The sequence below is a fragment of the Podarcis melisellensis genome (assembly GCF_964234715.1).
Source record: "Podarcis melisellensis genome assembly, chromosome: 7".
Lineage (NCBI taxonomy): Eukaryota > Metazoa > Chordata > Lepidosauria > Squamata > Lacertidae > Podarcis > Podarcis melisellensis.
In genome coordinates this window covers 1,218,492-1,232,596 of record NC_138539.1, presented here as the reverse complement: position 1 = coordinate 1,232,596, position 14,105 = coordinate 1,218,492, and the positions used below count along the sequence as shown (strand labels likewise).

The 14,105-nt window shown below is 52.2% G+C and overlaps 1 protein-coding gene and 1 long non-coding RNA gene across 2 annotated transcripts in view; one reads left to right on the top strand and one right to left on the bottom strand.

Moving 5' to 3' along the window:
- Nucleotides 1-410: 410 nt before the first annotated feature.
- The window catches only part of DGAT1 (diacylglycerol O-acyltransferase 1), a 33,350-nt gene continuing 19,655 nt past the window's right edge, over nt 411-14,105 (bottom strand). The window contains exons 4-17 of the mRNA XM_081918876.1: nt 13,126-13,211; nt 12,674-12,726; nt 11,938-12,043; nt 9,778-9,897; nt 8,737-8,811; nt 8,140-8,243; nt 7,859-7,897; nt 5,348-5,389; nt 4,548-4,592; nt 3,636-3,748; nt 2,979-3,044; nt 2,573-2,660; nt 1,882-1,944; nt 411-695 (exon numbers count right to left, since the gene is read on the bottom strand). Coding sequence (XP_081775002.1) covers nt 549-695; nt 1,882-1,944; nt 2,573-2,660; nt 2,979-3,044; nt 3,636-3,748; nt 4,548-4,592; nt 5,348-5,389; nt 7,859-7,897; nt 8,140-8,243; nt 8,737-8,811; nt 9,778-9,897; nt 11,938-12,043; nt 12,674-12,726; nt 13,126-13,211 — 1,147 coding nt within the window. The 3' untranslated portion in view covers nt 411-548. The remainder of the gene's footprint in view (nt 696-1,881; nt 1,945-2,572; nt 2,661-2,978; nt 3,045-3,635; nt 3,749-4,547; nt 4,593-5,347; nt 5,390-7,858; nt 7,898-8,139; nt 8,244-8,736; nt 8,812-9,777; nt 9,898-11,937; nt 12,044-12,673; nt 12,727-13,125; nt 13,212-14,105) is intronic.
- LOC309374264 lies at nt 4,506-5,215 on the top strand. Its single transcript, XR_014170469.1, has 2 exons — nt 4,506-4,615; nt 5,029-5,215. It is a non-coding gene; the product is annotated as an uncharacterized lncRNA (long non-coding RNA).

Below are 14,105 nucleotides of genomic sequence, written 5' to 3'. Positions count from 1 at the left end.
TTCGGGCTGGACGGAAGAGGACCCCCCCCCAGTGAGGGACAGTCCTTTAAAGCGCCCTGAAGGTCAGCACCAAAGGGAGGGAACTGCCTTTGCCTACCCACATGGGGGGCCATCCAGACTCTGGGCAAAGCTCAGACCCCCCCCAACTCCCAGCCACACCCTCGGGCACAGCAGGATTCGAACCGTATTCCCATTGGACGGGGGAACCACACCTCCCTCATTGAGCCATGGCAGGAGTCACCTGGAAAATTCCCAGCCCAGGTGCCGGCCCAAGCGTCAATCCGGAGAAGGCAGCCCCCACTGACAGTTATTGCATTGATCCAGACTTCGGACTCAAAAAACGAGTACCTGGCGAGCGGCCGTTACAGACAGACACACACAGAAAAAGATCACACAAGGCAACTTTCCAGGGCAAAGATGAGGGCAGCAACATCTCTGCCCCTGCTGGTGCTGCGGAGAGTCGTGGGGCGCCCAGGAAACAGCTGCTCTGCCCTCGCCAGGTGTCCCTGTGCTGGTGGGAAGGCAGGAGGGGCATCGCCGGGGGGGGGTCACTGGCTCCCCTCGTAGTTGAGCACGTAGTAGTCGTGGACGTACATGAGGACGGCAATGGGCTGCCCAATGATCAAGGAGATCCACACAGCCGCGTTCCCATAGTTGCCCCGAAGGAACCGGCCCACAAACCAGGCCAGAGGAATCTGCGGAGGAGGAAGAAAGAGGGAGGAAAGATGGCGGAGGGAGATGGGTCTTTCTAGCCTGGAGAACAGGCGACACAACAGCCATCTTCAGATATCCCAAAAGGTGGAAGGTGGAGCAAGCTTGCTTTCTCCTGCTCTGGAGGGGAGGACTTGAACCCATGGCTTCAAGTTACAAGGAGGAGATTCAACATCAGGAAAAACTTTCTGGTGGTAAGAGCTGTTTGGCAGGGGAATGGACTCCCTTGGAAGGTGATGGACTCTCCTCCCTTGGAAGTTTTTAAGCAGAGCTTGGGTGGCCATCTGGCATGGATGCTTCAGTTGGGATTCCTGCATTGCAGGGGGTCAGACTGGATGACCCTTGGGGTCCCTTCCAGCTCTACAGTTCTGTGGTTCTATGATTCTCCACCTTAGGGCCAAAGTGCAGGTCCTGCCCCAAGGCTCACGGGAAAGAAGACAGCACTCTCTGGGGTGGGGGCAACAGCAGCATCCTGGACTCTCCTTGACCCTCACCCCCTTTGCCAAGACACCACGTACCGGGAGCCTCTGGCAAGGCTGAGCTGGCGGCATGTGGCCTTTGCCAAGCCACTCATGCAAAATAAATAAATAAATATTATTATTATTATTATTATTATTATTATTATTTATATCCCGCCCTTCCCAGCCAAAGTTGGGCTCATAGCAGCTAGCAACAATAAAAGTAACACAGCATTCTAAAATCAATTCATTCTAAAATCAATTCAGAGTCAAATTCATGGCAACCATTGGGCTAGAGTTCTGTGAGGATGACCAAAGGAGGGGGTCAGGCTGTGCCTTGGCCAAAGGCCTGGTGGAACAGCTCTGTCTTGCAGGCCCTGCGGAAAGATGTCAAGTCCCGCAGGGCCCTGGTCTCTTGGGACAGAGCGTTCCACCAGATCGGGGCCACAGCCAATAAAGCCCTGGCTCTGGTTGAGGCCAGCCTAACCTCCCTGTGGCCCAGGACCTCCAAGATGTTTTTGTTTGAAGACCCTAAGGTCCTCCATGGGACATACCAGGAGAGGCGGTCCCGTAGGGATGAGGGTCCTAGGCTGTATAGGGCTTTAAAGGTTAAAACCAGCACCTTGAACCTGATCCTGTACTCCACCAGGAGCCAGTGCAGCTGGTATAGCACCGGGTGAATGTGATCCCGTGGTGAGGACCCGATCCTTACCTGAGCCATCATCCCTATGAACGCCCAGGGCCGGAACATCTTCAAGGGCACGCTGACCAGGTACTGGGTGGGGACAGAAACCCACAAAGACATCAGTCCAGAGAGGAGAGGTTGCAAAGGAAGCTTGGCTGGCATCAAATCGCATCGAATGTTCCAAATTATACAAATACATATCAAATAGTCCAAATATTCTGCCTAAATTATAAATTTTTGTTGGGACTTCCCATGTTTCAAGTTCCGGGGGGGGGGGGGCTCTGATTATCGCAAATTGGGAGTTTTCAGGTGGATTTTTAGAGCTGAGGAACTACCTATGTTTACCTCTGCCCAACACACACACATTTTTGCTATAATCAAAACTTGAGAGTGAGCAATTGTCTCCCAAGCCTTTTCCTTACTGGTCTTCGCAGAAATGATCTAAGCTCTGCTGGCCGCCATGTCCGCCTGGACACCCCCCTCAATCAGATTTCCTCTCTCGATTTCCTCTCCCTGCTTTCCTCTCTCGCACCAGATGCTGCTTCCCTCTCTCGCAACCTTGCAGAGAAAGGCTGGCTGAGCACCACCAAGGATGCTTTTTGGTACAAAATCCACAGCCTTTAAGAAGAGGGTTGAGATTGCAAGCCAGTAAAGGGCGGGGGGGGGGAGGAGAGACCCTTTGGGCTGTCCTGTCGACATTCATGCACAGGTAACTAACCTCGTGGAAGAAAGCAGAAGCGAAGAAGACGCCTGTCTGAGCCACCCATTTGCCAGCCCCCTTCTTCATCATGGGCTTGTAGAAATGCCTGAAATGCAAAGGAAAGAGAGAACTTAAGAAGAGGCTGCTGGATCTGACCCTGGAGGCAGGGCAAAGCCACTGTGGTTCAAGCCATTAGTAGAAATATTCCTAGAGAAGGCTCTTTCAAAGCCATCTAAGTTGGGGGCCACAGCGGCCTCCTGCGGAAGCGAGTTCCACAGTTTAAATACGTGCTGCATGAAGGAGGGCTCCCTTTCATCTGTCCCAAATGTACTATGAGCAGAATTAGCCTGGCCATCCCCCACTGACAGCTACAGCACCCCCCGCCCCTTGACCCCAGGATTGTCACAACTCAGCCGAGGTGTACCTCAAGCACCATTTGTGGACAGGGATGTTCCAGTTCTGCCAAAAATAGGTCACGGTCTCCGAGTTCCTGAAGAAAGAAAAGGGACATGTGTTGCTGCACATCAACTAACCCTACAACCCTTGACATCGAGAGAAACCCTTAACAGAACAAAATAGGTCCCCCCTCTCTTTTGGACAGGGGGTCCAATTCCTGCAGGGTCAAATGTGAGCGGTCTGGCTGTGCACAGGATTCAGTCACTGAGTTTCACCAACGAAGGCTGAGCCCAGCCAGTATCATCCCTATCAGATGCCTCGAAGGCTCTTCCTACAACAAACACTTAAGGGAGGCGTCTGCATCATTCGTCGTCATCTTAAGTGATGGGGATCCACCCACCACACCTGTTAGGGCTGGGAAAAACCCTCCCAGTCCTCGCCCACGGTGAGGAAGTCTCCAAAACTCAAGCCTTGGCTGCTCTGCAGGTTGCTTTGAATGCCCAAAGCAGATCTTTTTAGTGCCATTTACAGATTTGTTTATTTTTTATTATTACAGCCATCTGCCATTCTTTCTGTAGTCCTAGGGCAGGTTATAACAATCTGAGACACAGCTTAAAAACCTGAAAATTGAAAAAAAGAACACAAGTCACAAAACACACAGGCCCTCCCTGCAGAGCTGACTCACCACCAGTCCCTGTAGAACTCCCGGTCTCCAAACTGCATGATTTCCGCAATGACATTCAGGCTGGAGTGGAAGAACCAGTAGAAGAAGATGAGCCAGATCAGGTGGTTGGGGACCTGTCGGGGACAGCAAAGCAGAGGACAGCATTAGTGCAGGGGTCAGCAAACTATGGCCCGGAGGCCAGATGCGGCCCACCAGGCTCGTAAATCCAGCCCGCGGACCCTGCCGCCCGCTCAGTCAGTCGCCGCGTGGGGACTGACTTCCGTGACCCTGGCACAGCTTCAGATTGGCTGCAGGAAGTTCCTGCAGCCAATCCAAAGCCTCACCACCCGTGTGCTCAGGTAAACCCAGTACGCCCATGGACGGAGAGGCGGGCGGGCATCATGACGGGCACATCACAGGGCTTCAGCCAGAGCTTGGCATGCCTACTGGCCTCGTGCCTGGCACCCGGCTCAGCGGCCGCACTGGAGCAGCTGGAGGGCAAACTGCGTGCGGCCTGCCCACCAAGCTGGCCTCGGACGACGGGCTGCAGCGCATGGTGCATGCTGCCTGGGAGCTCCGTGGGGACTGGCTGATGGAGCAGCTGCTGCACGTCAACAACGCCGGTGAGCAGGCATGCAGAGAAGAGCTCCTGAGCGCTTGCAGAGTGCGTTCCTCCTCCAGGTCCGGAGGCAACTGCGGGACCGGCTTACAGGGTATTTATATTTTTCAAAATATAGTCCAGCCCCCCACTACAACTCCCACCATCTTGTTCGTTTGAGGCCGGGAGTGATTGGAACTGTAGTCCAAAGGACCTGGACAGCCCCCAGTTGTGACTCACTTTGCAGGATCCAACCCCGGAGGCCTGCTCCCATCCCCATCCCAACCCTCTGTGCCCAGGTGTCCTGGGAAGGAAGCCCAGTTTGTGGTACGTACAGCTAGTTTCAGAAGGCGCTCGATGATCCTGGAATAGTCCATGTCCTGCAAGGGAAAGGAGAGCAAGAGTCAGCTGCAGAATCACAGAATCCTAGAGTTGGAAGAGACCACCAGGGCCATCGAGTCCAACCCCCTGCCAAGCCGGAAACACCATCAGAGCACTCCTGACATATGGTTGTCAAGCCTCTGCTTAAAGACCTCCAAAGAAGGAGACTCCTCCACACTCCTTGGCAGCAAATTCCACTGTCAAACAGCTCTTACTGTCAGGAAGTTCTTCCTAATGTTTAGGTGGAATCTTCTTTCTTGTAGTTTGGATCCATTGCTCCGTGTCCGCTTCTCTGGAGCAGCAGAAAACAACATTTCTCCCTCCTCTATGTGACATCCTTTTATACTGTATATTCGAACATGGCTATCATATCACCCCTTAACCTCCTCTTCTCCAGGCCAAACATGCCCAGCTCCCTTAGCCGTTCCTCATAAGGCATTGACCCATCCGGGGTGTGGATGGCAGAAAGCACCAAGCCCCTGTGTCTTCTTGGGGGGTGGGCTGGCCAGGCAGCTCTCCTTTGGGACGCTGGCAACCAACACACCTTGCAGACCCCTCCCCTAGTTGCTGGTGCTGAGCACTTAAGAGGCCACCAGGCCAACCATAAGCTAAGCTGTCATTTCTCCCTCCCCACTTTTCCCATTACAGCTCTAAGGGCACGTTGTGGGCCAGTCCTGCTGTCTTGGAGGGGGGGTGTCCACAAGCAGTTCCCCAGCACCATGGTGGAGAAGGGGGTCCCCAGGGCATGGCTTACCCGAAAAGGCTTCATGGAGTTCTGGATTGTGGGGACCATCCACTGCAACAAGCACACATTAAAATCAGGTTAATGGGCCCCGGGGGGGGGGTTAAAGCCAGGGGTCATCTACCCAGCCCCATAAGATACAACCCAGCTTAGCCTCCTTGGTTTGAGGGAATGTTCTCTGGCCCTGTGGCACAGAAGTCATAATCATCATCTTATTTTTGGTATGGCACCTTTCCACAGTTTAAAAAACAATGTTCAAGGCAGCTTACAGCATAGCAAGATTTACATAATTACAAAAGTCATAAACAATAAATAAGTAAAGGGACCCCTGACCATTAGGTCCAGTCGTGGCAGACTCTGGGGTTGCGGCACTCATCTCGCTTTATTGGCTGAGGGAGCCAGAGTACAGCTTCCGGGTCATGTGGCCAGCATGACGAAGCCGCTTCTGGCGAACCAGAGCAGCGCACGGAAACGCCGTATACCTTCCCGCCGGAGCGGTACCTATTTATCTACTTGCACTGGTGTGCTTTCGAATTGCTAGGTTGGCAGGAGCAGGGACTGAGCAACGGGAGCTCACCCTGTAGCGGGGATTCGAACCGCCGACCGTCTGATCGGCAAGTCCTAGGCTCTGTGGTTTAACCCACAGCGCCACCTGCGTCCCAACAAACAATAAGTAAACCGCATAAAAAAATACACAACCAAATGGGAAACAAATTCCAAACCGGAGGAAAGAAAAGTCACCTTTGTGCAGTATAGAGAACCAACCCCAACTCTGATCACAAGGCAAGGCTACCCCAACTCCTCCAGCTACTGGGACCCAAAACATACCACCAAGTTCTGGAAAGTCCCTGCAAGATCCCTACCTAGACAGAAAGGTCTCAGAGCCTCTGAACAGACCCCTCTTCCAACCACCAGCACCATCACGCTTCTTCAGTTCCTGCTCCCCTCTTGGACTTCCAGCACACGCTGAAGATTTTTTCTTTTTATTCCAACAGGAATTTCCACCAAAGTCTGATCTTGGCTTTCACCATTTTTTACTTTTTCTGCACACCACTTGGGAGACAATTCCAGCGAAGTGGTATGTCAAATGTTTAAATAAGTACCGTATTTTTCGCTCTATAAGATGCACCAGACCTAAGATGCACCCATGTTTTGGAGGAGGAAAACAGGAAAAAAAATATTCTGAATCCCAGAAGCCAGAACAGCAAGAGGGATCTGGCTTCTGGGATAGCCACGCGCAGCCTCTCCCGGGCAGCGGGATGAAGGCTCCCCCTGCCCGGAAGAGGCTGCACGTGGCTAAGCCAGTAGCCAGGACAGCGAGTGGGAAGCCTCAACGCAAAGCCTCCTGAGCGAAAAGGCAGCAGCCCTCCCGCTGCGCTCAAGAGGCTTTGCGTGGCTATCGCTGAAGCCAGGAGAGCAAGAGGGATCGGTGCGCACCAATCCCTCTTGTTCTCCTGGCTTCAGCGATAGCTGCGCAGCCTGCATTCACTCCATAAGATGCACACACATTTCCCCTTACTTTTTAGGAGACGAAAAGTGCGTCTTATAGAGCGAAAAGTAATAACGTAACAAGCTTCCATCTAGGCAGATCAGCTTCAGCCCACATGCAGCACCCCTGCAGAACTGCCAAGTCAGGCAGATGTTCAACGGAGTGTTCCAGTACCTCCAAACGGTTTTAGCAGTTGAATCAGGGAAGGTGGCAACCGTCTCTGCACCCCTTCCCGTCCTTGACCTCCCGTGTCTGCTGCAGCATCTTAGAATCATAGAGTTGGAAGAGACCACAAGGGCCATCGAGCCAACCCCCTGCCAAGCAGGAAACACCATCAGAGCACTCCTGACATATGGTTGTCAAGCCTCTGCTTAAAGACCTCAAAAGAAGGAGACTCCGCCACACTCCTTGGCAGCAAATTCCACTGTCAAACAGCTCTTACTGTCAGGAAGTTCTTCCTAATGTTTAGGTGGAATCTTCTTTCTTGTATTTTGGATCCATTGCTCCGTGTCCGCTTCTCTGGAGCAGCAGAAAACAACCTTTCTCCCTCCTCTATGTGACATCCTTTTATATATTTGAACATGGCTATCATATCACCCCTTAACCTCCTCTTCTCCAGGCTAAACATGCCCAGCTCCCTTAGCCGTTCCTCATAGGGCATCGCTTCCAGGGCTTTGACCATTTTGGTTGCCCTCCTCTGGACACGTTCCAGTTTGTCAGTGTCCTTCTTGAACTGTGGTGCCCAGAACTGGACACAGTACTCCAGGTGAGGTCTGACCAGAGCAGAATCCAGTGGCACTATTACTTCCATTGATCTAGATGCTATCTTGTTTGCCCCCCAACTCTGCACCAGACACTCCAGAAGGGGGCACAGGGCAGCTCCTGGCCACTTCTAGACTGGAACCAGAGAGAGCCTGTGGTCTGCTTTAGGCACCCTGCCCAGGTGGTGCTCTCTGGCCAGACCCCCTGCCATGCCCTGTGCTTCAAAGGTGCCAGCAGCAGGTACAGAGCAAGCCCCACCTGCCCCCCCTTACCTGCTGAATCAGCCCCACCATCAGCTGGAGGAAGAAGAGCTGGAAAAGGGGGGAGAAAAAGAAGAGGCCAGGAGTGAGACACCATCAACACGAGACTCATGAATGTTCAAGGAAGCGGGAGGCTGGAAGGTTCAGGTCAGGTGCAGGAAAGTCCCTTTCTCTCGTTAATCTATGGAACTTACTGCTAACAGCCTTCATTGCCTTGCAACGGGGGTGGGGAGCTGGGGGTGTGAGGGGCAAAGAGGCCGGGTCGCCACCAGACCCAGGACAGGGGGTCTCACCATCTCAGCCAGCCTGCGCAGCAGAAAGCGCTTGCGGACGCGAGGAGAGCGCGGGAAGTTCAGCTCGTAGCACAAGGTCGGTGCGAAGAGGAAGTAGTAGAGGTCTGCCATTGAAATAGGAGGAGAGAGGCATTAAGGGCAGGGGCACCACACAGGAGCTGGCCTCTCCCTTTGGGAAAAGGACCACAGCTCAGGCACAGAGAAAGCGTAAGACCCAGGCCCAACCTGCCCGCCCCCCCAACAGCATCTCCCCAGGCAAGCAAGGCTGGGGGAACTTGGATGCCTGAAATCCTGGAGAGCCGTTTCTGCCGGTCAGTGCAGGGAACACTGCCCTAGATGGGCCAATGGTCTGACTCCAAACAAGGCAGCTTCCCCTGTCCCCCAATGTGGGGGGTGGGGAGCAGAATAATCCCAGGGGACCTTTGACCTCAGAGCCACCACACAACAGGGGAAGGCAAGCGCCACAAAGCTCTGGCCTCCCAGAGGAAGGAGGGAGGTCAGGAGTGTAAGCCCCAGGATGGCGTCGCCGCCAGACCCCCAACCCCACCAGAGCCACAGGGAACCGCCCACCACGGAGGTCTTGCCTGGCCATGTTACCTCTATAGGTCAGGTTCGCTGGGTAAGCCACGGCCCCCGAGGCCACGTTCCCATTGGCCTTCTGCGCCCCGGCAGCTGGAACAGACAACGAAAGGGCATCAGTCAGAGAAGACAGGTCAGAGAATGGCAGCGTTGGAAGGAACCCCAAAGGTCATCCAGAACAACCCCCCGCAAGGCAGAAATCTTGGGCCCAACATGGGGCTTGGACCCACGGCCCCAAGATTAAGGGTCTCCTGCTCTACCAGCTGAGCTGCCCCCAGTCGTTGCCTTATTCCTGACCCTTAGGGTCCCTTCTCATTCGACAATTCTATCATTCCGTAAGTCAACTCAAGCCAGAAAGGTGCACAGAAAAGGACATTAGAATGGAAGAGGAGGCAGCTGGATGAGGTCAAAATAAATAATAATAATAATAATAATAATAATAATAATAATAATAATAATAATAATAATAATAATAATAAAATAATAATAATAATATAATAATAATAATAATAATAATAATAATAATTATTATTATTATTATTATTATTATTTATTATTTATACCTCAACCATCTGGTGGCTCCCAATCAAGTGTTATAAACAATACAGCATTAAACATTTAAAACTTCCCTAAACAGGGCTGCCTTCAGATGTCTACTAAAAGTCAGTTGTTTATTTCCTTGACATCTGAAGGATGTTCCACAGGGCGGGTGCCACTACCGACAAGGCCCTCTGCCTGGTTCCCTGTAACCTCACTTCTTGCAATGAGGGATCCACCAGAGGACCCTCGGCGCTGGACCAGGCCAGCATCCTCTTCTGGCAGCGGCCAACCAGATGGAAAACTGGGGCACAGGACCTGAGTCCCTGCTGTGGTTTCCAGAAGCTCGTATCAGGAGCCTTGTGGCCTCCAAGAGAGGAGGAACAGCCTAGCCAGCCCGACTTGTAGCCACGGACACCCCTCTCCTCTTCCATGAATTTGTCCAACCCTCTTTCAAAACCATCCCAGTTGGCACTCAGGGAGAGTCTCAGGTGCCCCCACCAGGCCTGGCTCAGGGCTCACCAGAGCGGGTTCGGGTGGCCTTGGCTTGCCTCTTCTCCCGACACCACTTGTTGACATCCTTGAAGGAGAAGAGCTTGAGGAAAAGGATGGTGTGGACGCTCAGAGCAAAGACGGCCCCAACTGCAGAGGGAGGAGAGAAGCAGGTGAGTGAGAGACGCAACACACACAGCCCCAGATAATCTGCATGCCCCAGAGGCAGGAAGGGGGTGAAGCCAGCTTGACTCACTGATGTTGCAGGAATTTATGTATAGGTTGTGGGGGGGTTTGCCCCTCCAGCAGATATCATGCACATACAGCCCACTACCAAAATCAGCACAATCACTTTTGTGATTTGTCCCCACAAAACACTCCATCACAGTTTCTTCCTATCTGTTCAAAGGGCCTCTGCTGCACAATACCAAATGTAAGAATTCACTGATCGATGTATCTATGTACTGGCTCACTGGGAAAACTTCAGAAATTCAGCTAGACCTGTGAGCTCAGCTCCTCAGCAGCCCCTCTGCCTGAGGGATAATCCCTGGCATCCTGATACCTGAGTGCCAGACAGGTAGCCATTCCAGAAATAACAAACCCAGATGAAGAGAGAAGGGTGTGATTGACTTGGCTGGGAAACAGGGAAATGTAAATATCTCTTTTGTTCCACTTGATGGGTGTTTGGTGGAGGGCAAGGGGAACCATGGGGCAGGGTTCAGGATGCTCAGATTACTGCCACTAGACCTTCCCTTTCATGATGTAACCATGATGGATGAGTGATGTAGTTTGGGGGTGTAACATGGGGGTTAGCAGCTAATAAAAGTTTGGGGGTTCTTTTGTTTGGGGCTTCCATCTTGTTCCACCCTGAAGCAGGTGGGAGTCCTGTCACGACAGTCTTCAATCAAGACCAAGCCGACTGGCTGCTGTTTTGCTCAGGGATTCCTGGCTGGTGTCCTTGTTTTTTTGTCCAAGCGAGCCCTCAGATTTCTCCGTGAACACTGACCAACCCCCATCGAGAAGAGGTAGCTCTTCTCAAAGGCTATTTTGAGGGGGGGAGACAGGACAAGGTGACTTTGTGCGCCAGCATCTTCTGAGAAGGAGAAACCTCCCAGTTCACAGCCCGCCTCTGCCTGGGCCACAAGCGGTAGGCCTGGGCAAGAGAGCGATACAAGATCCCAAACTGCCCATACAGCCATACCTCGGGGTTTAAAGTCGCTTCAGGTTGAGCATTTTCAGGTTGCGTTCCGCGGTGACCCGGAAGTAATGGAATGGGTTACTTCCAGGTTTTGCTGCTCACGCATGCGCAGAGACTCAAAATGGCATGCGCAGAGGTGGCGAATCGCGACCTGCGCTGATGCGGGTTGCGTTCTGCTCAGGATGTGAACAGGGCTCCGGAACAGATCCCGTTCGCATCCAGACGTACCACTGTATTGTGATATCGTTTCCATAATTTTTGACCTGGCAATTAATATTATTAATAATAATTTATTATTTATACCCCGCCCATCTGGCTGGGTTTCCCCAGCCACTCAGAACACTAAAATACAATAGTCTATTAAACATTAAAATCTTTCCTAAACGGGGCTGCCTTCAGATGTCTTTGACCACCGAGAAGGCCCTCTGCCTGGTTCCCTGTAACTTGGCTTCTCGCAGGGAGGGAACCGCCAGAAGGCCCTCGGCGCTGGACCTCAGTGTCTGGGAAGAACGGTGGAGGTGGAGACGCTCCTTCAGGTATACTAGACCGAGGCTGTTTAGGGTTTTAAAGGTCAGCACCAACACTTATATATCGCGAATCATGACATGTGTGTGTCTGTGCGTGCGCTATGCAAAAATCACAATGTGGGGAAAATTGTGAAGCCACGTAATGCTTCTCTGTAGCTCCAACCTTATTTCAGACATGTGGGAAAGCTGCTTTTCAAATCAAGGGCCGCATTCCCTTCCAAGCTACCTCCTGGGTGCCAGATGTGAGTGGCGGGTGGGATGGACCAGGCAAGAGGGGATGGGACGTCAAATGCAGGTGCTGATTCTGCACTATAGGCTAGTTATGCAGAGAGAGAGAAGAAACGTACACCTCTCCTGCAACCGGCCCCCCAATCTAGGGGCCCTGCCACCCAGGAGCCCGTAACAGAAAGCTGCCTTTTCAGAGCAAGTCCACAGGTCGGGGGGGGGCGGCGGCTGTTCACTCACCTGGCGTGATGGAGGTGACAGCAAGAGTCACCAGCGCAGGGAAGCATAAGATTGTCAGGAGGTTAATGGTGTGCAGGACGGCCCCAAGGTGCTCCGACAAAGAGCCCTGCGGAAGGAAGGGAAACAGGGGCAATGCTCTATGGCCACCTTAAGCGCACCCTGCCCACCCCTAAAATCAGGGTGTTGTAAACCAGGACTCAAGGCAGCTTAAACAAATCAATATGGTGCAGATACAAAGCTGAAAGCATTATCAGCTGTAACAGTCAAAAGGGGAATTAAACTCTAATAGGATTAAAACAGTATTTTAAAAAATTATATACACACACACACATATACATTATATATATAGATAGATAAATAAATACTGGTAATAAAAACAGCGCAGCACTATGACAAGCGATTCCTTAAAAAGAAGAACAGTCAGTGTTCCCAACGGCCTGTTGGGAAAACACAGTCTTCACTGGCCAGCAGGAGGACAAGGAGGAGGGAGCCAGTCTGGCTTCTCTAGGAAAGCCAGAGTTATCTTGGAGGAGCCACCACCGAGAAGGCCCTCTCCTGCACCGCCACCCAGCATGCCAGTGAGGGTGGCGGAACTGAGAGAAGGGCCTCCCCTGAAGGTCTCAGAGCCCAGGCAGGTCCGTATGGCTGAACACGACCCTTCAGATAGCCTGAGCCTAAGCCCTAAAGAGAGCCCGCTTCGCAAGGGATCCCAGCTTGCCCCCCAAAGCACACTTACCGCCGCCAGCCTCTTCTCAATGTGCAGAGCTGCCAGAGCGAACACATTGGCCACTGGGGGGAAAGCAGATGTTGGCAATCATTGCTGGGCAGTGCACCAGGAACAAGGATTTGGGTCCCTGTTCTCAGCCTGACCAGGAATTTGCAAGCCTGCAGGTTGGAAGGGACCCCCAGAAGAGGCACTCCCATCCACTCATCCCCCGCCACCTCCAACCCCTCTCTCTCTCTCTCTTTCTCATGCACATGCACTGCCTCACTCAAGAGCCCTGATCTGAACGGTGAAGGAGACCGGCAGCACCAGGGACCCAAAAGCTGCAGGACACAGAGGCCGCGAGGAGTTTTGTAAGCAAGAAGCTCTTCAAGAGGTGCAAGTGGAAGGAGCCAAGCGGAGACCAGGCGTCTGCTGGGTCACGCAGAGAAATTCAAGACAAATGCCGAGATCACTCAACTCACCGATAATAAGGCACAGCGCAGGCCAGCTGTAGGGGTCTTTCAGGAACAGGGAGATGACCTGGATGGGGTCCACCAAGATGCCGTACCTGAGGAGGGAAGGAGCACATAGTCAGAGGCACTCTCTTCTCCATCCCAGTTGGACAACGCAGACCCAGGAAGGAGGAGGCTTGGGTGAGAAAGCTGCAGCCCTGTGTTCCACACCCCTATGGGAGGACTTGCTTGATGCAGAAGGCCTTCTCCTGTCTGCTGGCTCCATGTCCTCTGGGAGAAGGGCAGGACAACAAGAGGCATGTGGCTTCCCAGGAGATGTGCTGGGCAGCCGAGCTGCGCATTGACAAGGAGGTGCTCTCGGGATCAAGCCACCCCAGGCCTAGGGATACCCCACTCGGGGAGGGAGAAACTAGAAGCCACTCAGAAACAAGGCAGCGGATTTTAGCCAGCTCCTGCAAGACACCCAGAGGGCTTGGAAGAGATGGGCAAACTTGGACAGAACTGGCAAGCATCACTACAGCCCTGTGTTGCAGGAGAAAAGTTTTTCATAAAGTTGGAAGGGACCTCTGGGGGTCATGGCCTCCTAGGCTCCCCTGGCATGCAGGAATCACAACTACAGGTGAAACTCGGAAAATTAGAATATCGTGGAAAAGTTCATTTATTTCAGTAATTCAACTTAAAAGGTGAAACTAATATATGAGATAGACTCATGACATGCAAAGTGAGATATGTCAAGCCTTTATTTGTTATAATTGTGATGATTATGACATACAGCTGATGAAAACCCCAAATTAACAATCTCAGAAAATTAGAATAATAAATGAAATCAGCAAAACAAGGACTGCAAATAGAACAATACTGGACCTCTGAGAAGTAGAATTTTATGTTGAATTACTGAAATAAATGAACTTTTCCACGATATTCTAATTTTCCGAGTTTCACCTGTAAACAATCTCTGGCAGATGGTCACCCAAGCTCTGCTTAAAAAC